Below are 24056 nucleotides of genomic sequence, written 5' to 3' on the forward strand. Positions count from 1 at the left end.
CTTTTGTTTCTCAAACGAATGGAACAACTTGGTTACAAATGCCTCATTTGTCTCTCTCCTCTCCCTTACTCCTCATCTTTGGCAATAATAATAATAATAATTGTGGCTGAAAAAAAATCATCAAGAATCTCTTTCTCCTCCTAACTAATGAAGATTCAGGGCAAAGGTCCATTTACTGTGACACTGTTACAATAACCAGCATATTGTGTTTCTGTTAGGAGAGACGTACCATTGTAATGAGACTCATCCACTCTTGCTGCTTCTTCTTAGCAGTGTTAATTATACTTTAAGCTCATGTCATGTGCATATGGAAACACAAAAATAGGTAATCAGGGAGTAGAATAGTTTTGCTTTCTTTTCTTGTGACAATAACAGATCTTCTGTGAAACCCACAGGCAATATAACACCCCTTATCTGTAATGAGGTCATATCCCATGATGTGTATTAAATGCATTAAATAGTCCCTTGCTTATTCATTTATCTGAATTAATTTTGCGTCCCCAATGTTCCCTGTTCGTTCAGGTAGCCGAAGTCTCACAGTAGTTCTAGCTATCACAGTTTTATCATGAATCTCATGATATTTAGTGCTTTTCTTAATTTCTGGCCACTAAGTCATAGGAACCTATCAGAATCTCATCAAATATTTATTCTTCCCTTGTGGTGACAGAGAATTGGTGGAAAACCTGAAACATATACGTTACACAGACCACAAGGCAAAATATTCCAAATCTCATGATTTTTAAGGTGTTGTCATAATTTGGGGGGCCAACTCATGATGTTTTTTAACCCTTGCCATTGTTAGGAGTAGTGGTTTCACCATATTGTGCCTAATTGCATGTGGATCCACACTGTTGTAAGGCTAGGGTGGTTCATGGTAGGTAGGGTTTTATAACAGAATCTCTGTAAACAGAGAAGGAGCACACACTTATCCCTACACTTGTTATGCAGATGTATAGCTTTATGATTCATTACAGCCTATAACTATTTGAGATGCTGAATTTTTTGAGACCCACTATAGCTGTGCAGTGGGTTCATACCATTTGGTACTGTTTTCCTGATTCCGTTCCACCTTTCCTAATGCATGCCAATTGTCTGGTTTAAAAAGAATGCAGAGTCCTTATTTGACCATTGCAGCTATGAGGAGCACAGTCACTGACCAGTATGTCCTCTGTGAAAGGACTTCTGCCAACTGGGGAATGATTTCTCATGGCAGAAAAAAAGGATGTGCTGTGCTGTGCACTTTGCTGCTCTTGATCAGGAGCAATGTATGCCCCTACCTGCTGCCAGCTAGCGCTTGTTGCTGACTCCAGCATACTCAGCTGGCTGGGGAGTTGCCACCCATTGGGGAATGTGGTGCATGGACCAGTGAATTAGCTGTCTGTCTCTTCTAGCTCATTCTCAATTGCTGTGGAGAGACCCTATCTGGCTGCTTGCATAGGTAGATTCCTAAAACCGCCTTCACTCCCCTTTGTGCAGCACAGGATAAGATTTACCTCCTCCAAGCTAATGCTTCAAGCTAATACCTTAACAGAAGTTGGCAGGCCAAACAAAGGGAGCGAAGCTAGCATGGGGATTGTGGTACCAAACAGAATGCTCCAAGGGGGAGCAGCTTTGGCACTTCTATTCCAGCTATCTCCCAGAGGTGATATGCTTGGTGTCTGGCACAGGAAGGGTGGGAGCATAAGCTAACTGCATGGCTGTATGAGCTTCACCTGCTGGATGACTGCATAGCATTAGCAGGGGGCTGCAAGAAGCTGTGATGGAAGCAGCATCTGAAAAGGGAAGGTGTTGAGCAATATATTTCAGGGAGATGGCTGTGACTGTGTCTGTGAGCGGGTATTTGGCAGCTCCCTGAGTGCCAGAGGGTGAGAAGGAGGGGGATGATCCAAGTCTAGGAAATAAAGAATAACTAAAACCCCATGGCTTCTGAGCCCCCTCCCTCAAGAGTGGTCTGGATTGTTCTTTCATTCTTCATTCTGGGGTTTTTTAACCCTTTCTCCATAGGTGCCTTAACACATGCATACTCCCGCAGACACAAAATAAAACCCCAGTGGGCCTTTTTAGAAATATTTGAGCCAAAAAATGTGTTCTTGTAAGTTATTTATTAGAGAATTTCTCAGTAACAGGATAATTCCTTACAGTGGTCAGCCAACTCTCTCTTGCTGTTACAGTCATGTATTTCAAATCACATTTCAGATTTCCTCAGAGCCTTAGAAGTGTTACTTGGTTTTGGAGGAGTGTTAATCACCCCATAGTAGTTTAATATTATGCTACATTTTTCTTCAGCTCCATAGATCTTATCTAGAGAGGATATACATTGGCCTGAAAGCCTGTACATTTATTTTTTCTCATAACCATGCTGTATGGTTTTCTTTGCTAATACATTTTGATGCCATATAGTTGTAACCTGCTGTTCTCTTTAATTGCATATTGTTAATAATTATATAGTGGTAACGTTGTTGGTTGCTTGAGCCATTTGGCTGTAAAAATGCATTCCTCGTTATTGCCGTTGGAGCTCCAGTAAATTGCCAGCATTCTGTCTGGAGATGAATGCTTCTGAGCATTTCTCCAACAAAATTTGAACATGGGTCAAGTCAAGATTTCCTCTCACCTTTTCCCTACCCTCTGGGCTTTCTCTTCCCCATCTCTACTTCCTTTACCACCTCCTCTCCTCCTCAGGCTTTTCTGTTCACTGTCTACTCAGCCTCTTCATCTCAGTGACCCTATTTTCTTTACTTTGCCTTTTTTCCTATTTCCCTACCCTACTTCTTATGCTGAGTTCTTCCTTTTTCCTTTACCTCTTCCCTACCTCCTCATGACTTATTTTTCTTTCTCTTTCCCCAACTCTTGCCTGTCTCTCCCCCTCTAATGTTTTCTTACCCCCTCTTCCCCTGTCCTTTTGTTCCCTCTATTCTTTCTATTTCATTCATCCTTTTTAAAGTAGATGTCTCATAGGGTAGGGTACCGGGGGGGGGGGGGGGGAATGTGTTTGCCCTACAGAGGAACCATATAGCTTGGTTCTGACATTAATATGTTTTAACAATGAGCATTTGCAATTCACAAAAATCACAAAAATGGCACCATATATAGCACAAGAAAAAAAACAACAACAACTAAGCAACCCCGATTATTGTCTTTCTGCTTTACAAACTGGGAAACCTTTCACTGTAGGGATCCCTTTAATTGTTTGGGAACAATTCTGCTCTCAGATATACTAGTGTGAATTCATGTGGCCAATAGAGAATATCAAAATGAAAGCAGCATCAGTGAGAAAAGAATCTAGCCCTTTTTGTCATGGGAGCTGCTTACATTACTGTATAATGGAATCAAATGCAGAAATATAGGAAGGTTAAACCCAGCTGAAATTGAGCTTTCTCATGCTCTCCCAAGCAAAAACAGCAAACAAAATTAGACTTGAATGATACAGAGGTTACACAGCATTAAATGGACTTTAATATTCTATATGGGAAATTTTGTAACTGGTGCTGCTGTTGGGCTACGTGAAGAGTCGAGTTTGGAAGCCCAGTTTCAGTTGTAATTTCTACATTGCCCTGAGGTCCTCATGCACCCGTCCCATGTTCCTTCCCCTCTTTGTTTGGAGGTGGGGGCGGGGGGCGGGAGTAGAGAAAAAGCAGTCAAGAGGGCAGGAGGTTGGTGCATTCTTAAATGAGCTGAAGTTCTGGATCAGTATGCCAGCTATAGCTGTTCACTTCGGCAGTTCCTTTACCTGTGTAATAACAAGCCAGTAAGCTATATTCCTGATAAAAACATTCAACTCTGATTTAAAAAAATTGTCAGTAGTATCTGCCTTTCCATATCTTTAAACATTAGGAAATCGAATAGTTGCTGTTCTAATAAATCATAATGTTCAGAAATGCAACAAAGCAATGTTCTAGTTCATTCTTTTATTTCTGTCTTTTATTCTGTTCTTTCTTGTTACTTCTTTTCTCCTTTGTTCTTTTTTTTTTAATTTTATTTTAAAGGAAGCAAGCAATTCTTTGTAGCTTGGATAAGCTGCTTTTCAGTGTTTAGAGACTTTCTCCTCCAAACAACTAGTGGCTTTGTGCCAAAAAAAAGACGACCCTGACCCTTGCTGTACACTCAGAACAAAAAAATACCTGATGAGAGTTGTGTACAGTACATAACTCGTACTGCGGGTCCACTGCTGCGTGGAATTAATATTGACTAGTCGACTGTCATAGTGCTTGAAGATGTTTTCCCTGTAGACCTAACTTTAGAACAGGTTGCATTTCGTTTATGCTGCTTGAAATATCCTCTTTCAATTTTACCAATTTGTGATTTTTTTTGTGCAGTACTCGAAGGTAGATATACCTGTACTTCCACCAGTTCCAGAGGTCCCAGACGGGTGGGCATTACTAGTAGGTATTTAACATCAAACAACAGAGAAAGCTACTTCGAGCAAAAAGCATGAACAACAAGAAAAAACTGCACCTAACACAACAAGAAAATATTATATTTAAAGTGAATGCACAATGCTAAAACAAGCATTTAACTTCTATTACACTGTTCTTGCTACCCTGTTCTTAATTCTTCCAAATACAAATGTGACATTTTTTATTAGTTATATTTTTCTCCTACAGTTTGATAACTACTTTACCCAGGCAGTCTCTGTTCAGATTGTAATTTTACTTTACCTAGAAATCTTGATACAAAATACTTTCTTCTCTAAGAGAAATGTGTTCTCAGCCCAGGACTGAGAGCAAGGAATTGCGAAATTCTAATCTTGACTCTGACACTGATTGTGTTTGTAGCCTTGGGTAAATTAAGTACAACCTGATGCTGGGTCCAGTGATATTTAATGCATTTTATCATCGCCTTTGTTGGGCAAAGGATCAGGTACTTGGCAGCTCAGTTTCCTTATCTATAATAAAAAGATACTAATCCATACCTCACAGGAGCATTGTACGGATTAAGGGCCTGATCTTGCACTCTTTGAGCAATTTATTCCCTTGAACAGTCTCATTTAGACAGACAAGAAGTCTGCTCACCTGACTTAGTTATTCTAATGCACAAACATTTATGGGATCAGTCTCTAAATTTTGAAGAGGTAAATGCTGAGCTAGATTCATACTTCTACAAATAACTCATAAATTGCAGTTTATTCCCAGTGGTATTAATTTCCCTTTTTTCCCCCTACTTGCAGAGAAAATTATTTTCAGAGTATGCCATATCACACGGGGTTTCATTGCAATGATTGGTGTAACCTTGTGATGTGTGTATGATACAAGATACAACACAGTGTTTTCCTCCTTTTAAATAAAAAAACAGTATTAAATACCTTTTTTTGATACAGTTACAGACAAGGAGTAGCAAATTATGCATGTCCCATAAATTGGCAAATAGCCCTGTTGCTTAATTGTTGAACTCTCTCCTGGTAGCCGGGTGCCCAGAAATGTTGTTCTATGGTGGAAAGGGCATTTGCTGCATTTAAATCTTTCTTACATGAACTGAAAACATGATAAATATTAAAAAGTTAGGATTTCTAGGTGCAGGAGTCCTTTCTTATTGTATACCAGCTTCCCAGGGCTTAGGTGTTTGGGGTTTTAATAGAACACACTGCTTAGGCACATGTGGTAAAAAGAGTTCACTTACATGCAGCCCAAGTGAGTGCAACCAAGCAAAAAAGTGAACAGTTGGTGAAGTGAAATGCATCCCTTGCTTCAGACAGAAATACAGTGGAGTGAGAGATACACTAGACTGGCTTTCTCTTAAGTCGAGTTCATTTCAAAATCTGGCCCTGGAGAGATGAACTTTTACTTTAATTGAGGAGGTGGATTCCAGTGCTTGTAGTTCCGACAGTCAGCACCCTTCTCTTCATGGCATCAGCAGTAGTCTACAAAAAGCAGCAGGGTCCCTTAGCCTTGTCCCACAATGCTTCTGGGAGCACTGCTGGATGTCAGGCCTGAGTAGCTCTCCTTTGCCATTTTACTATACATTCTCTCTCCTCTCCAGTACAGGCATCACTTTAATAGCCAGTGTTAACAGGAAGGGGCTATTTGAGAGGCCTCATCCTTCAGTTTGAGAGGCTATGCTTGCCTGAAGATGACAAGAGTAGGGTTTTGCATGGCTTCTAATGATAAAGAGAAGGGGAGGAGAAATTCTTCGTATTTTTCTCCCAACTTCCTTCAATGTGTCCTCTCCAGGGATAGGCACAAAATTGCCTTAAAAGTATTCTTTTTAATTTGAAAGAAAAAAAAGGGAGAGGGAGGAGGGACATTTATCACAGCAACAGATTTCCATACTGAAAAAAAAATCTTATGGATGAATTCCTAGATTCAGTCAAAAATGGATTGAGAATAAATGCCAGCACTAATAATACCCTGACTGTGTTGATATTTAGGCATGGCACTCATATAAATGTATTACAGGCAGTCCTTGACTTAAGACATTTCAAGTTACAATGAACGGCACTTACAACATTTATAAACTGACATCCTGTTTCGACTTTCTGATGTCAGTTTCGACTTTATGATGCTTGATCCAATGCCAAGCTACGCCAGCGAACAAGTTCGCTGCATCACTCATCTCCCTGGAGAACATCTGTCCAATCTTCCTTGAACACTTTCTTTAAGAAAGCAAACAAGACTCCAGAAAAACCTACAGCCAAGACTCCTGAGAAGACTCTAACCAAGAACCCTTCAAAAAGTCTAGCAAAGTCACCTCATAGAAGTCCTTCCAAATCAATAAGATTGCTCTTTAGAATTTAGAATTACTAGGGCTGTGCGAAATTTCAACAGGTGTTTCATATTAAAGCTGTTTCAACTCATTTCAAGTTCGAAACAGTGAAATTTAAACAAAATAAAAGGCTTCAAAACAGCTTTAAAACAAAACAAGGGAACTCGAAACATTCTGAAAGTTTCGAAAAGTTTCGAGTTTCAAACCCGGGTTTGCTTGCAGCTAAACAGAAACTAAAGATAGGGATGGGAAAGAGGGGGGAAGGACTCCTCTGATATTGACTGTATAGCTGTCCAGTGGTTGTGATTCTTCCCTGAGGTCCCTTCCAATCCCAGTGCTCTGGGGGAGGGATGGGAAAACAGCATAAAAAGCATTGTCTGTGCCTTCACACTTACAAGTGACACGAGTTTTGCTCTGAACAGTTTGAGGTGCAGTTTCCCAGAAACCCCTGCACTTATCTCTTTGAAACCTGGCAGGCTTCATGGCCTCAGCAGGGACTACCATCCCTGCAGTTTTCACCCTGCTGCACCTTAACACACACACAAAGCCATACATACCGTGAGTTTTGCTTGTCAGCACTTGAGGTGCAGTTTCCCAGAAACCCCTGCACCTGTCTCCTTGAAATTTGACAGGCTTTGTGGCCTCAGCAGGAGATACCATTCCTGCTGTTTTCATTCAAATCAGGAAAGAAATGACAAATTTATAGGCATTTTTGTGATTCCCCATTATAGCCTATGGGCGAAACATTGAAGCACATTGAAACAGCAAAACAGTTTCAACTAAACAAAACAGAACAGTGCTTTGAAACAGCAAAACGAAACACTGCCCCTTCAAAACGGTGAAATGGAAATCGAAACAAAACGGTGCTGTTTTATACAGCCCTACCATAAATACATTAATGCAGCTACATTATTCATCTATAATTGATTGAGTACAAAATTCTGGGTTATTTTTGATGAAAATAGGGTATCGGGCCTTGGTTCAGGAACCAATCCCGTATTTATAACATTGTTCCTATGGGAAAATTGGTTCTGAGTTACGACATTTCAACTTAAGACGCAGTTTTCAGGAACCAATAGTGTCGTAAGTCTGAGGGCCGCCTGTATATTATTTTGATGATGGGGGTGGATAAAGAAGAGACAAGATCTGTTCTCTACCCCCAACCTAGATAGTTTGTCATCTAGCCTGTATACTACAAGACTGTCTTCCTGGTATTTTTGACCTCACCTAATCCCCATCGTCCTGGCACTGCAGGGCAGGGTGGGACTTCATTCAGGCTTTTTACTTGATGTTTTTTTCAGTGGCAGGTTCCCTCAGCGCTGTAAACATTTCCCTTCAGTAAATTCCATCTGTATCCTTTGGCTGTAGTGCAGCTATTTCTTTCTCTCTATACTCTTGTGCTTTTCATGTCCATTTCTAAAATTAACACCTCAGCGGATAGTGTTTTTCATTGTTTTTTTTTGTGATAATGTTTGAGAAATTGAAAATGACAGAAGCTCTATTACAATCAGGCAGAAATGATGAACATGGTGTTGGATGTCACTTCTTGAGGCAGTGTTCATTTCAGCATCAAGTCTTTAAAGAGCCATTGTGTGTTTTTTAAGCAGGTGAAGAGAAAGACAGCCTGCTATTCAATACGCTCAAACTACTTGTTATAGTAGGAGCCTAGAAATTGCAGTTACCAGCCAGATTGAAAATAGGAGTTAATTATTTGTAACAAATGTAAGACATTTCTGTATTTGTGAGGCAGTTATGAAATATGTACACTATAATTAAAGAAAAGCACAAATACTATAAACCAAGAAACAATTGGGTGGCAATATGCATTGCAAATTATGACACAGTGCTGCTTATTTGGTCTACCCCAGTTTTTAATGTGAGTTGTTGTAGCCAAGGGGTTACCTTTGATATCCATGGTATTTCCTCATTACTCCTTAGACCTCTGGCTTATAAATGTGTGCTGTGAAATTAACTGGGGGAAGAGAAGAAGCAAAGTGAAGGGGAAGAAATTGGTTTAGGACATACTTCGCTTGGTTAAAAAAGAAATCACATTGCATGGTGTAGCTGTGCACAATTCAGGAAAATTCTAGGAACTGCAGACCATTTGATTCCTATGTTGTATGCAGGGGGCAGAGTTTACTCCTACTCCTACCAGGTGCTTTCAAGTGTGGCCCCTGCCACATGATTATTTACCATAGGTGTTTATAACTTTGGACCTTAACCTGTAGATGTTTTTGGAGAAACAGACAGAAGGACCCTAGACCCTTCTCAACGGTGAATGAGAGAGTGTCTTTTTTTTTAAACAGTTAAAAGTTGGTCCACAGTAATGGCTGTAGCATTGATCAGACAATAGCAGAGGGCCCCCAGTGGTTACTGTCTTAACAGCGGCATGTAAGTCAACTGCTGAACATTTGCTTATAGATGCACTAGGTTCTTGTTTTTATTGAAGTGAAAAAAGCACAAACTTGGGACATAAAGTCTAGAGGCAGCTTAAAGGGCTTCTCCTGTTTAAAGCTGATATGAGAATGTCAGTGTTTTCTGTGAAACTAATGAGTTCTGTGTTGGAGTTCATAATTCTGATTGGGTCTGAACATCCAAAGCATTGCAATGTTCTCCATGTTCTCTGCAATACAATTAACAAATTTGCTGATATGGATTGTTAGTAGGTAGCCATCACCTTTGTTCAGATTCACGATGGATGGGTTATTTTGTTTTTATAGCTGATTATCAGGTTAGTTGCTCCTCAATTATAATCCACCTCCTTCCATTCAAGCATTTAATATTTCTGTAAATATTAAATATTTAAATGAAAAATTACTAATATTTATCTGGAATTGATTCATGTTTGAATTTATGGATTATCTGAGTAAAGATTACAAATAGAAATAATTTACTTAGCCAAAGATTCTGCATGCATCAAATTATCTTTCAGTGCTGGCTAAACCAGCCTCATCCATGTCATTAGATCTTAACTATGCCTTAATTCATATCTTAATCCTAGATGCAATTTTAAGCAAAAGTTCTGTAATACACAATGGGCGCATCTACACATGTTCATGTACTGCTCAGTAACCAAAATTCCTGTGTAGTATAGGCATGCATCTACATGTGCACGCCCATACTGCGCAGTTAATATGGTGATTTATGCCAACTTGAGCATAAATTTGATACATGCCCTATAGGTTACTGTGCAGTAACACACATGTAGATGCCTTACTGCACAGTAACACTGTACGTATGGACTTACTTGAGACTAACTTTAGTCCCAAGTCAGTCCACACACAGTGTTAATGCACTTTAATGCCTGCATGTGTAGACAATGGCCTGTTCCCGCTTACTGCGCAGTAATTTACTGCACAGTAAATTTAAGCTAGTGTAAATGCATGCGTAGATGTCACCAATGGGTACATTGTTCTTAGCTTTTTTATGACGTTGTTGTACCTGTAACATGAAGGCTATGCTGACTTGTTTTACAGTGTATTACAAATATGCAATGCATATTTTTCTGTTAGGCTTGAAAAAGTACAGGTTTTGTAGTAGAGGTACATTTCTTTTTCATCATTCAGCTAACTCATTTGCACTGTAATGTACTTTTCTATTCCTCCTCTTGATAGTTGCTGCTTTAATACCTATTTTGCAAGCAATATTTTTAGTCTAATCTATACAGTGGTTGTCTAGAATTCCATAGCATTGCTTATTTCTTCCCTATAACTCTTAATAAAAAATAGGGCTGTGCCAACCTATTATATCCTTAATAGAATATTCTAATGGTTATTAAATCAATTGACTCTGAATCGCACTTTAATAAATGAGTCAGACAGTATTTTCCAATTACTGTCAGCCACCACCTTTCTAAAGAGCAGAAGATTATTTTGATTGAATTTTTTAAAGCTGTTCAGCACTTTTTTTGAGTAATAGCAAAGAATAGTAGCACTTAGTGTGAGGAAGAAGGTCTCTTGGACTGTGTTCTGGCATTCCATGGCCTTTTAGATTTATCCCAAATGTACACTGAAAATAAAGCCTTTTAGTGGCACATATTTATTAGGGATATAATACTTTGCACTGCTGTAGCACTTTATCAAATGACATGTGACTCATCGAGAGCAGGATTGTAACTGGACATGCACAAGTGTGTAAGGGAAGCGAGAAGTTTCAAGAAATCTCCTGAAGAGCAGCCAGAACCCTAGATCTTATAGGCCATAAGGTAAATAAACAACCAGAAACTCTCCTAAATTTGCCCTAGAAAGTTGGCTGGGGCTGAGACAGGAATTCTTCTATCTTCTACTCTCACCGTCAGACCAAAAACTAGCACATACTAACAAAACTTTTTAAAAGACAGACCTCACTTTTACATATGTTCCCTCAGTGGATCTAGAGGCTTCTTTGTGTCTATGTTACTAACTAAACTGGAATGCCTCTGAGATATAGCATGGGGCCCCAATTTCATTCTTCTGTCACAGTGCTCATATTAAAAACCATTCTAGATCCTAGGTAAGTAAGTTTCCTAACGTCACTAGGAGAAAAAAAATATTATATCCTTTTAAGAGATGGGTAATCAGAAAGATAGGAATTACTTTTACATGGGCTCGAATATATTCTGATTAGAACACATCAGAAAAATACTGCATGGGTTATACAAATATATTTTTGCTTTTTAAATTGATCTTCATAACCATAAGAGCCAGACCCTTTTTGTTTTTAATAGAAAGCTTAGATTCTGCAGAAGTTAAAGGGCTTCTGTCTGGGCAAGTTTCCTATTGGCCATATGTGAGTAGGCTACTGGATTTTCAAGCCCTGTTGACAAGCCTTTAGGAAAATGAGTTTTGTAATATAAAGTGGGCCAAGTAACTTTTCTGTTAGTCTAGGGACATTCACTACATGTTAACTAGTTTAAGTTGTCAGAAACTGGTTTAAACCTGTAACAGAACAGATGTTCAGTGCATATAAAACAGTTTGAAAATGGCTGAAACCAGTTTGACATAAACCTGGTTGAATGTAGTATCAGACTTAACTGATTTGGGTCAAACCGGTTTATGCAATGTCTGTCCCAGACCCCTTGCCAGCTTAAGTTAAACCAGATTCCCCCAGCATCCCAGCATGCTCTCTAGGCTGGGCTCTCTGCTCCATAGTAAGGTTGGCACCTCCCCTCTGCTTCCTGGCTAGAGCTCTGGCAGAGACTGAAGCTGTCTGCCTGCTCTCCCCCTCCCCCCCGACTCCCTGCTAAGCAGGGGTTACTCCATCCCTTCTGCCTTACACAGACACACAGCATTAGCTAGCAGACCACATGCTGGCTATGGTCCCTGCTGTGGCAGATGGCACAAAGGCAGAATCAACAGGTAGCTGGTAATGTCCCTCTGCTGTTTTCTTAATGGGGTGATAAACACTGAGTTAGGGGTGATAAACACTGTGTTATCAATTCCCTGCTGGGCTGGTCAGGAGGGGAGGGAGCCCCTCCCTAATCAGAGTATCCTGCCAGGGCCTGGCCACGCCCCCCTCAGCTCAGTACTGTGGAAGGGAAGGGAGGGCTGCTTTAGCCAGAGCCACTGCACGCATGTGCCTGCATTTTTTCAGTCCAAAGGGGATGTCTTTTTGGTTACAAACTGGTTTAGCCTAGCCAGGTTAGACTAACCTGCAAAGATTGAATCAATTCAGGCTCAGGCTTTTTGAATGTCTGTCCCTAGCCTTAGTGGCCAGGAGATCATGCAGCTCTCAGCAATATTGGAAATATAACAAGGTCAAATTTTAACAGGGATCAACTGTTTGTGAACGATCAACTGTTTGTGAGCAAGTATAAAATTTAAAACAGCCAATTTTTTTTCTTTAGCATCAGGAATACGTTTTTCTACCCATTTTTAGTTCTTCGACTGAGATTCTTATTGTGAACAAGGCAAGAGAAAGCCACCCCTCATTCCTTCCTATGTCTCTGTATAGCAGTATCTTGGTTTAGGAATCCATGTATCTATGGTATGTTTTGAAACCACCTTTTAAGGTTTCAGTTCGATAGACTGACCAGAACAATTTGCATTTTGCCAATGGTAACTCTGGCATTAATTGGCATTGATTATCTTCACCTTGATGGCTGAAAGATCCAAAAATGAACACTCGGTGTCCCAGTTGCTTTCATCAGCCCAAACAGGTTGATGAAGAAATATCCTCATAGGGTTGTAAATGCATAATTTACACCCTCTTCCAAAACATGTAGCTCTCACCACTGTCAAAGAGTAGACAAGATAGACATTTGGCCCTCCCTCGTAGAGCAATTCTTGTGTTCCTAGTAAAGAATTTCCAGATGTAGGGATTTTTGGTTGTAGCCGTGTTAATCTAAGTACATAGACAGGCAGGCTTCTTTGGGTAGATGTGATATCTTTTATTAGACCAACTGAGTAGTTGGAAAGAAGTTCTTTCCAAGCTTTCGGGCACAAGCACCCTTCTTCAGGCATAGGGAATCTCGCTGTTCTGAGACCTCAATCTCAGAACTTCTTTCCAACTACTCAGTTGGTCTAATAAAATATATTTCCCAAAGAAGCTTGCCTCCCAGATTTAGGAAAGCACCATAATTTCATATTGCTGCAAAGCAGCAAATCTGTTTCCTTTCTTTAGAACATAGCTTTCTTCAGCATCAACTGTGTTCCAGGTTCCTCTGCAAAGCTAGTCCAGGATTCTGAGGAGAGATGACCTTGGAGCCAACAATGTACAGATCACAGTATAGCTAAGCATATGAAATTCACACACAAACCAATTAGGAATTTCAGTCCCCAGATCCCAATATCTAAAGTAAAAGCACCGTTTCAGACCCTATGATTATTATTCGGATGGGTGAAGTTAGGCAGGCTAATCTAGCAGTGTTTTAATAAAGAGTTTGCAAAGAACAAAAATATTCTACACCTTGTTATAAGAAAAATTAAAACTGTACTTGCTAGTGTGTGCCTTACTGAGGACACCCATTCTGCCGCACAGTAACTAATAGGAAGGGAGAAAGGAAGAGAGAGATCTACTCAGGCAATAATTTTGAAGAGCAGGAATAGGCCCCCAAGTTTTTATATAGGCTGCTGAGATTTATCATGTTGGAAAGGGAAAGTTACATGTGTTGCAGCATTATTGATGTTCATTACTTAGTGGAGAGAATCTCTAAGACAGAGCTGGCATTCATCTGGTCCCCCTGATCCAGCACAGGCAGCACCCACCAGGCCAGTCCAGGGTGCTGCCCTGAGCAAGCACATCCTGGGACCCAGCTCGAGTGAGTGCCGTGGGCAGCAAATGTCCTGGTCACTGCATGCTTGGATGGTCCAGCACAGCAAAAGGGTCAGCACCAGAGGCCAGTTGGCCTTTGGGCCATATGTCTGACACCCCAGCCTTAGGATAAACACATAGTGGCTTTTGCTGAACAAGATATCTTTTTGCCTGTTTAGCCTCTGGAAGAACCTCCCACCCCCAGTCTTGTGCAGTCCTTAGGGCTGTGGCTCCCAACCTCGGGTCGCAACTCAAATCAGGGTCGCAGGAGGTCCACTGCTTGCTCCACCCCTGCCACCTGTGGGGCTCTCCCAGCGCACAGTCTGTGCAGCTCTCACTGCCAGTGCCCCCTGTGATCCCAGTCCGGTGCAGGCTCTGCTGGTGCCGTAGGGCGTGAGCGAGTCAGCAACAGGAGCAGGGGCAGGGGTCGCAACCAGGATTTAGGGTTGCAGCAAAAAAAGGTTGGGAGCCACTACCTTAGTGTTTGTAGATTTTGTGCTATATCTTACCTTTTCATTACAAACTATTCTTAAAGTTCTTTTCAAGGAGAATTTGCAGTAGCTTCAGATACAGAATAGAATCCACTGAGTGGCTTAGTTAATGCAGCGCTGAACTTTTAAAAATTCTTACCCTTTGCTAAAGTTTCAGTTGCTTACACCAAGGCTAAATTTAGACTTCAGACTAATGGGAAGTGAAAGATAAGCGATACAGTTGATATTATTTCAATTCTAGTAAGCTATTAAAGGTCAGTTTGAGAGAAAGGTGTGACACCATTCTGTTTACAAGTTCCATGTCATGTTTTCTTTAAAGTAGTTGCAAGTCATTTCAAGCAGAATAAAAAATACTATACTTGTTATATGTGCTTCCATTGACAATATACAGCACTTGTCAACCATGAATGTTAAGTCATTATGGTTACTAATCACCGCAGGCAGTGTTAAGTTATGTAGACAGCTTGATATTTAGATATTGGGACTGGGAGGGGGGGGGTTCCTAAATCGGGGGGAGGGGGAGGAGGGAGGGGGGAGTTGTTTGTTTGTTTTGGTTTGGTTTTATTTACTTGAGAAATGTGACAGTTACAATACAGTTTGTTATTATTTGATTTTATTTTTGTTAGTAATCAAATACAGTATTTACATGCTAGATGAATTCTATTTGTGCAACACACTAGTGACACACAAAAGGACCTTTTCTAAGCAGTGCTCTGGGAATTGAGCCCTGTGTAGCAAGGCTGGAAGCCACATCTTACCTAGCAACTGTTTCTAAGTAGGACAGCCTTTGACTGCCCTCGTGGTTGAGTGGATGAATCCTGCAGCACCACCAGGAAGAAAGCCTAAACTCAGCATGTAGAGCTCTTGGAGGAGAATTGCAGAAAGCGTGAGGAACATGCAGCTAATAGAAGGAAGGGTTCTCAGGCCCAGGAGCAGTGCCAGGGAAGCTTAAGTCAGGGAATGCTGAGGGGCTTTTTGAGAGAAGAAATGTGAGTAAAGGAAAAACACTAGCATCCTAGGAAAGGGTGGTAGAGGCCCCATACCTTAGGATAGGATTCATGGATGTCTGTGAGAAAAGCCAGGAGCTGGCATGAGGAGGGAAAGCTAGAGTGATGAGAGAGTTAAGAAGGTATAGAGCACATGCACATGCACTATCATACCAGTTGGGAGAATGGCCACTGTCAACCAGAGTGTCAGAAAGATTGTTTAAGTACACAGTTTTCATCTTTAATAGAAGCTAAACATTTAATTCCATGTGCATTCCCTTGAAAATGTTTGTTAGGGGTGTAAATTCCCTTTCCCATAAGTGATTTCATACTGAAATCTATGTGCATCCCATGGCAAATTTAGGTGGCAAATCCGTGGCTTTAATGTCTGGATGTATATTGTATGTATTAAAACCCTACAGAATACTTTAGCAGCCTTGGATTTTAGGGGCATTTGGTTTATCAGGACTAGATAAACGAGAAATACATACATCATACTGGACTTGCCATCTTGTTACAGCTGTGATGAAATTCCCCTTTCTTTTGATTTCTCCACCAGATGAAGGACTGAACCATGAATGCAAACTCTGCAATCAGACATTTGACTCTCCTGCCAAACTTCAGTGCCACCTGATAGAACACAGCTTTGAAGGAATGGGGGGCACTTTCAAATGTCCAGTCTGCTTTACAGGTAGGAGGCCAAGTTCAGTATGTTTCCTTGTCGTGCCCTTGCCTACGCATGCAGTTTCCAGTTTAAACGGCCTTTAGGATTTATGTTGTGTTTTGACTTTAGGTCAGTTTGGGAGGGAATATTAGATTTGTGCTCATTAGTAATATTGATTAGAAAATATTTAAGAAGTCGGGGCTGTTGGAAGGTCAGGCATGCATCTGCATGAACTGCATTTCAAGCCTGTGCATCAGAAGTTTGCATTTTTATAATTGCAAAACTGATAGTCTGTTCAGCTCCTGCATATCACATTCATCACCTCATGCTCCAAACTTCCCAAGGTTAAAAGTACTCATAAAGATGTGCTTTAAAGTTGTAGACACTTAAAATGCTGTAACTGGGAAGGGGTGCAGTGGCACAGCACTTAAAATGTCTTGCTACAAATCCAATTGTGTGAATTTGAACCTTTCTCCAAACTTATGCCAAAGGTTGCCACATGCAAATCATTCCCCTGCTGACTCGGCTGTTAATGGGCACCGGGTCATCTGGCCTGGTGACTCAGAGGCAGCCAGATGTAAATGCTGGCTATCCCAGTCTTTTATGTGCCCTTGGCCATAGTAATTGGCATGTCTTAAGCATGGTAGCCCCCTGGGCTTATCAGGTTCAGGTGGATTAAAGATGTTAAGTGTAACTGAGAGCAGACCTTGGCCCCAGGGAAGGATGACTGGTTATGGTCTCAGAAGCACACTAACGCCTTTTCCTTTGAACCAGCAACAACACTCCAGTTCAGTTTGGTTGCCACCTAAAAAGGAAGGCCTTCATAATATGCTCTAGGGAGTAAATCCTGCAGACTTTTCATAAAAGAAGTTCTGCTCTCCGTTACACAGGCCTAAAATTGATACAATTGTTCAGGTTGGTATTGTTGTTCACTGGGTTAGATCCAGATGAGGTAATAGCCTGACCCAGGAGAACTAGGAACTGTAAGATTTGGCCCATTACGAGTAACAAAAATGTCGTGTATATAATTTATCCCCAGATCATCCTTGGAAATGAAAACACATTAAAAGGGTGCTGGCAGACTTTTAAAAAAGGGTAATAGGATGCATAATAGAATGTTTTATAAATTATACCCTGAAGTAAGATATGTATTAGTACTTATCAATGCGTAATCTTGCTTTACAAGGTGAAAATCTGAGATTTACAAAACTATAGGAAAATATGACAAAACACACTTTGGGTATTCTCCCATCAATAGCATGCTAATTTTGGAAACCATTCAGGGTTTCTGTTCTCCACTAATGGGAGTTAAGCATGTGCACTGATAGGCAAATAGACTCCTTAATACTTTCATTTTATTCCTCTTTGTTTGCCAGCTCTCCTCCAAATAAAACCTAAGTACACCCTGTAAAGGAAAATTAAAGTTGAATTTTTCTTCTTGCACATACAGTGGCTGGCACTGATTACCTCACTGTATTCAGGTTCCACATTTCTGTTGAGTTATAAAATTAAAAAAAATACATAGTTCATTTTCACTGCACAGCTTGCTGTAGCACTGTCTGTGTGTGGATAGTTCTGCCTTCAACAGTTTGCCTGTTAGGCATCTGCGTTCAATAATTCTTTCAGTGAGGCTGTTCTTTGTCTTTTAGTTTTATTATCGATTCTGCTAGGCTTTTTCTTGTCTTTGTGTACAAATTTGTAAGGAGGTAATTTTCTTTTACTCTAATACTGTATGTCTTAGGGTTCCAAGAGTTTAATGATGACAAGTTTTTGGGGGGGTTGAATGCAGTATAAAAACTAGCATCTCTAAAGAGTACCCACTGATGATTCTCCATGTGAGTGAGATCCCTGATAAAAATAATCCTTTAATGTTTGAACCAGTACCCTTGTAAAATGTGTTAAGAAGTATGGAGATAAGTCAATTCCAATCTGTGTGAAACCCTTTTTCCTTTTTGCTGATGGGGTAAATAGACACAGAGCATTAATCATAAACAATGGTGTTTTATTAGCTATACACTATTAAATTATTTCAGTGCGTCTTGCTAGCATATTAACAAGAGCTAAAAATCACCAATATAATTTTATATGGAAAATGGGATCTGAATAGTTTTTTAAGGTAATGAGAAATGTGATTAAAATGTATGACTCACAAGAACAATATTCTGATATTTCTTGTTGGCTTGCAATTAGAATAATTTTAATGATTAGGAGTGGAGTCAAAGTCAAATGCCAGCATCTTTAATAAATCCTTTCCCTGCCTATACAGATTAATATTGTAGATGCAAACTTTTTTAGGTCACAGTGCACCAGGCATCCATCAGAAGTCAGTGCTGCCAACCCAAACACTGCCTCTGGCATATACAATTTAATTATTAATAGTATGTCTCCTAGGTAAACTGTTACACAGTCTTAGGGCCTTGTTTTGTAGTCATTAAAATTGAACATGTTTATATTATTGAAACCCTTGCATTCAGTGTGTAGGCAGAGTTGATCTTAAAGTATCCAAAGAGAATTTACCTGCAGTTCTGTTTCACATTTATAGACATTGCCCCAGAGTAGCTGTGGGATATAATTTTTAGCATTAACACATTTAAATACAGAACTGTTTGTTAGTTTTAACTTTAGGCAAATAGAGTAAACAGGGCTTTGGCACTTTCCAGACCTCTTGGTTGCTAGGAAATATATCATATATGTTCATTCTTAGTAAATTATACTTGATGACTTTTGGTTCATTACAAATAATTTGCAAGAGGAAATGGCATTTCTCAATCTTGATTTTTTAAACTATATTTTTGTTTTATTTGGCTCTTATAAGAATTCTAGTTTGATTCCTATAGATATTATATTTTATAATTATCTATAGTTATATATAGATAAAATATAGGAACAGAACATATCTGTTCCTTTTAAATGTAATAGAAAAAGGATTTCATTGAGCATGTCTACATAAGACGCTTAATGTGCAGTAAACTAATTCTACTGCACATTAGTGTGTCACAGGAAAAATGTGTTAATGCACAGTAGAATTAGTCTGTTGTGAATTAAGCATCACAAAAAGATTGCGCTGTTGCTACTACATATTAGTGCCAGCTACTGCACATTTATGTAGTATCTCATATTAGAGGTACTAAACTTAATGCACGGTAGCAACAATGCATTCATGCACGTGTAGATGCACCCACTATGTAGTTAAACAGGGTTTTTGGTGTCCCTTATAACATAACTGTAATATGAAATTATAGTATACCAACTTCACTTTACCTTTTGGAATTGCTGTGTGTTAACAGGGAAATATTTACAAAAGCCTCCCCATTTATAAAATGCAATAATGAAAAGCTCACTGTCGTTCTAATATTTCAGTGTTTGTTCAAGCAAACAAGTTGCAGCAGCATATTTTCTCAGCCCATGGACAAGAGGACAAGATCTACGACTGCACACAGTGTCCACAGAAATTCTTCTTCCAGACAGAGCTGCAGGTACCGTACCCATTACCGTACCCACTTCTACTAGAGTATTAGTACCTAGAATAGTGGAACTGGAAATTGTATATTCTGCCCCTCCTGGCAGTCAGCAACTAAGGACTGGCATAGAAAAGTTGGGATGGAAAAAAGTAAACTACAGAATGCATTCACTGGCTTTACTTATATTTTGCTGCTGGTGAATCCAAATGTCCAGTAATATTAAACTCAACAAGAATTGCATAATTGCATGTGTTAATTGTCCTTTGTTTCTAATACATCATTTATAGGCTGTATAGTATCATTTCTTATAATTGAAGAATAGCTTATAGAATGGAGCTAAATTTTGTGCATCTTCTGAAAAGAAATTTGAGTCAAAGAATGGCTTGTTTTATGCTAATTTATTTCCTCCATTTCTCCTGAAATGGACCCTTACCTGGCTAGTACTCCTGAAAGAACTTGTTAGGTTTGGAAAGGTCAGAGTAAAAGAGTTCCAATTGTTCATCAATGTTTTGAGTTTACATTTGAAGGACAGGATGTGGTGACAGAGGCAATCATTTGGAAGTCAAAGTTGAAAGATTTCGGTTTGCTAAAAGGTGATCAGTACTGCTAAAGCACTGAATATATTTTTCAACTGTGATGTTTTTCTTTGGGGTTTGTTTGGAAAACAGAGTGCGGTGCAAATCCCTCTACTTGAAGGTGTTCACAGTTTGTGTAGCATAGACTATTGTCCTTGAAAACCTGGCTGAGCCGCCAGTTAATTTCACTTCTGGCCAGAGCTAGATTTATGCTAGTTATTTGAGGCAAGAGGCCATGCACCTGTGTGTGGTGTGTGTATGCATGCTTGCGCACTCATTTGGTATGTCAATTATTGAAACATTATCATCTTAAAAATCTGACATTAATACTCAGGATAACATTGTCAATTATTTCTTATGTGGAAACAGAAATTAGATTTTCAGTGCTTACTTTGGGTATCAGTGTGTTGGATGAAAGATTGATATTCAGATCTATCATATTGTATTTCTTGTGTTGTATTTCTTTTTATGTATTTGTGAGGGAGATTCTTTCTCTCTTTCTGTGTGTGTGTGTATGTGTCTGTATGGTTTAACAGTAGTCTACATTAAAACAGAGTGTCAGTCTTAACTTTTAACTTCCTAGCTTTTGTTAACATGAGGCCAGGAACAGATGGATTGTATTGTTCTGGGTTTGATCCAAAGCACCATCCCCTTATTCCATACCCTTATTGAAATTATACCTCCTCCACTTCCCTCTGTTCGTGAGTCCCACAAAATCATTGCGCCCAGTATCCACACCTAGGACACTGCTTCTGAGCCTCACTCAGATTTTGATCACTTTAGGTAGCTTAGTCTATTGTCATCTATGGTAAAAAATGATGAAAGAAAGAGGAAAAAGAATAAGAAGAAAGAAAGACATTTGAATAGCAAAACCAGCAAAAGGTTTAGGAAAAACTGAACAAGTAAGCAGATAACAGAGATGTATAATGAATAGCAATGTAGGCATTGGTAAAAGAGAGAGATCATAACAACACTTCCCCTCTGCCTACTAATCCACCTCTCTAGAAATATTTTTACATTTCCAAATACAAAATAGCCTCAAACTCTACTTTCCTTTTTTATTAAAATTAACTCAAATGCTGTTTTCTTTCTCAAAATTCACACTGACTTAAGGTTCAAGATACGGCTTTTGTGGCTCTTTCTAATCCTGACCCATTTGAACTCACACTCACTGGCCGCATCTACACAAGACACTACTGTGCAGTCATTACTATGCATTTACTTAGCACTTGTATAAATAAGTATTAAATAAATGCACAGTAACCTGAGTTAATGCACGGTAGTGCCAGGTAATGCCTTTTTTGTGATGCTACTGCGCAGTAGCGTTGCATCGTGGTTTTTGCCATATGACGCTACTGCGCAGTATTATTGAGCTACTGCACAGTCAGCGTCTCGTGTAGATGCACCCACTAAGACTGCTGGTTTTTCAGTAAAGGGTGCAGACCCAAATCCCAAAAAAGAGGCACATTACACTTAGTAATGGCTGTCAACTCACTTTAAGGGAGCAGTGCCCTTTAATAGACAATATCCTCCATTACCCCAGAGACGACACATCTATATGTAGAATTAGCACAGCCAAATTAATTCCGGTGCAGTTTGTGCTGGAGTTAATTGCTCCTGGGCACAGCATTTACACATGCTTCCAGGGCCACAGCACATTGAGCTGGTCGGGCAGGGTCAGCCTGGCAGCCTAGAGCTGCTTTGCCCCAGCTCAACGTATTGCAGAGGGGCTGGCTGGAGGATGAGGGTACTACAGTGCAGGACTAGCCATTAGGCAGCCCACACTGTAGCGTCCTCACACCCCAGTTAACCCCAGATGCCAACTACACATGTGTTCTGGTGCACTACATAACTCCATCATAGATTAGTACTTGTGTCAGGCAGCAGTATGGCAGAGTTCATTAGTTTTCTGCAGCCTAATAGTGCTGCACATGTAGATGGTGACGCTTTACTGAGGAGCTAATTAGGCAGCTCCACAGTAAAGCAAGTATGTAGATGCACCCACTGTCTACAATGTGCTTTTAATTCAGACTAGTTTACCTGAGTTTTCTGACTTGGGTTAGAATATCAGCAACGAAAAGACAGCTTGGGTATTAATTTGAACTAGCAGCTCAAATTAAAGTCTAAAAAAGCCAGGGGTTGACTAATCCAAGTTAAAACCCAAATTACTTTGTCTTCATTCCTGTTTTAATCCAAATTGTTAGCTAACAAGTTAAAGAGTACACCCTTTTCCCCTTCTGTCCATCATGCTATCTGCATTTGTCTGGAATGGTCCTTCAGTTGTCTGTCTTCAGCTGAAATGGGGATACGACACTCTAGGTGGCAGACCCTCACCTCCAGAGTCTGCTCTTGCTGAAAATATGTCAAAGCAGGAGCCTGACCTCATTTAAAATGCATTCTAGGATGTGTCTCTTTGTTCAGGCTATCCACTAGCTGCAGGCTCTGGAATCCTTGGCATTTAGCCTACTGGTTATGTTTTCTCTATTGCTGTCCTTTAATGTCGTCATAGTGTGGGTATTAGGGGGAGGGGAGCTCCTAATGTATTTGTTACCTATATTTAGGACCAGTTCTTTTGCTTTTAATCTGCAACATGTAAACTGCACCTACCAAAAGTGACAAATGCTAATCATGTCATTTGAAATTATCTGAACTACTGAACAGAGCCCAGATGCTGTGGTGATAAAGCTGATGTAAGAACGTGAATAGAATAGGATTAAATAAAATGGAATATATGCCACACAGATAGAAGGCTTCTATACACATATAACAATAGTAATCATTTAAAGGAAGTGAATGCTGATAAAGAAAACGTGTATTACAAGGATTCATAGATTTCATAGACATTAGGGCTGAAAGAGACCTCGGAAGATCATCGAGTCCAGCCCCCTGCCCCAGGGGCAGGAAGTCAGGATGTTGTCCTATAACCTGATGGGTCTGGAACTTTTAGTTTTTTCCTTTTGATTTTCTATTTCCTGTTGTTTGCAGCCTGGAAGAGCAGGATGCATGAAAATAAAGGCACCCACATTTTATACTTTCTCCCTCAGGAGATTACCATCCCCACAGATCCTGTTCTTGTCAAAGAAACCAAGACTCATTTTAGAATCTTCTATCTCAGCCTGCTTCTCAACCACCCAGAATATCCACTCCTAACAGAACAGGCCGCTTCAATGACAACACCTCATGAGCTGGGGAGTAAATCACCAGTACTGAGACCCCAATATGGAATGTGTATTCCAGTTATCATATTGAAATAATATTAAATGAAAATAACTTCACTTCTGGTTTCTGGGCCCTCTAAGGCCTGCATAAGCTTTTCAACAAGAGTAATGATAATATTTAATAAATTGTTCATATTGTTGAAAGGTGAAGTAACTTGCACATGGTCTCTCATGAGTCAGTGGCAGATCTCAGAAGAGATCCCTGGTACCCAAATGCTAGTCAAGTGCTTTATTCACCAAAACTTTCTGACCATCTGCTTGTTAAACAAATAGCTAGCATAGTGTAGGTGGGCTTCATAGAAACACTCAAACCCTAATTTCAATAACCTCAACAGACCTTCATTTTCCCACCCCTGCCAAAAGCATTCTTCTTCTGTTGAGAAATAGGTTTTAAAGTGTTTGCTGGTGTTGTGCTGTTATTGAGGGGAAAAACAACTTTTAACTTTGGGATACTGTATTTCTCTGGAGAGGAAACAGATCTGAAGGTTCTGTTATGGAGTTAGAAAGGTATGTTTGAAGAGGCCTCTGTGTTGGCAACTTACAGGCACAAGCCTTCTGTGAGATCCTAAAGTCTATGTGGATTTTTTATACTATTTAAGTAAACTGACATTGAAAAAAATAACTACAGTATTTACTCATTTAAAACCTAATCATTTTAATAGTGCTCACATGCTTAATACAATCAGGATGTTTCAGAAATAACATTCTAATGTGATCTTAAAATGAAACCTATCA

The 24056-nt window shown here is 39.8% G+C and overlaps 1 protein-coding gene across 5 annotated transcripts in view; it reads left to right on the top strand.

Annotated features, from left to right (window-relative positions):
* Positions 1 to 24056, top strand: part of ZNF521 (zinc finger protein 521) — a 288309-nt gene that overhangs the window by 232166 nt on the left and 32087 nt on the right. For 4 of the 5 annotated variants that reach the window (XM_019487326.2, XM_019487307.2, XM_059724158.1 and 1 more), the window contains 2 exons: positions 15963 to 16094; positions 19428 to 19543. In XM_019487326.2, coding sequence (XP_019342871.1) covers positions 15963 to 16094; positions 19428 to 19543 — 248 coding nt within the window. Of the gene's footprint in view, positions 1 to 4313; positions 4380 to 15962; positions 16095 to 19427; positions 19544 to 24056 lie in introns of all 5 variants that reach the window. The other variant, XM_019487310.2, reaches the window with a different exon arrangement.

The sequence above is a fragment of the Alligator mississippiensis genome, chromosome 3 (genome assembly GCF_030867095.1).
Source record: "Alligator mississippiensis isolate rAllMis1 chromosome 3, rAllMis1, whole genome shotgun sequence".
Taxonomy (NCBI): Eukaryota; Metazoa; Chordata; order Crocodylia; family Alligatoridae; genus Alligator; species Alligator mississippiensis.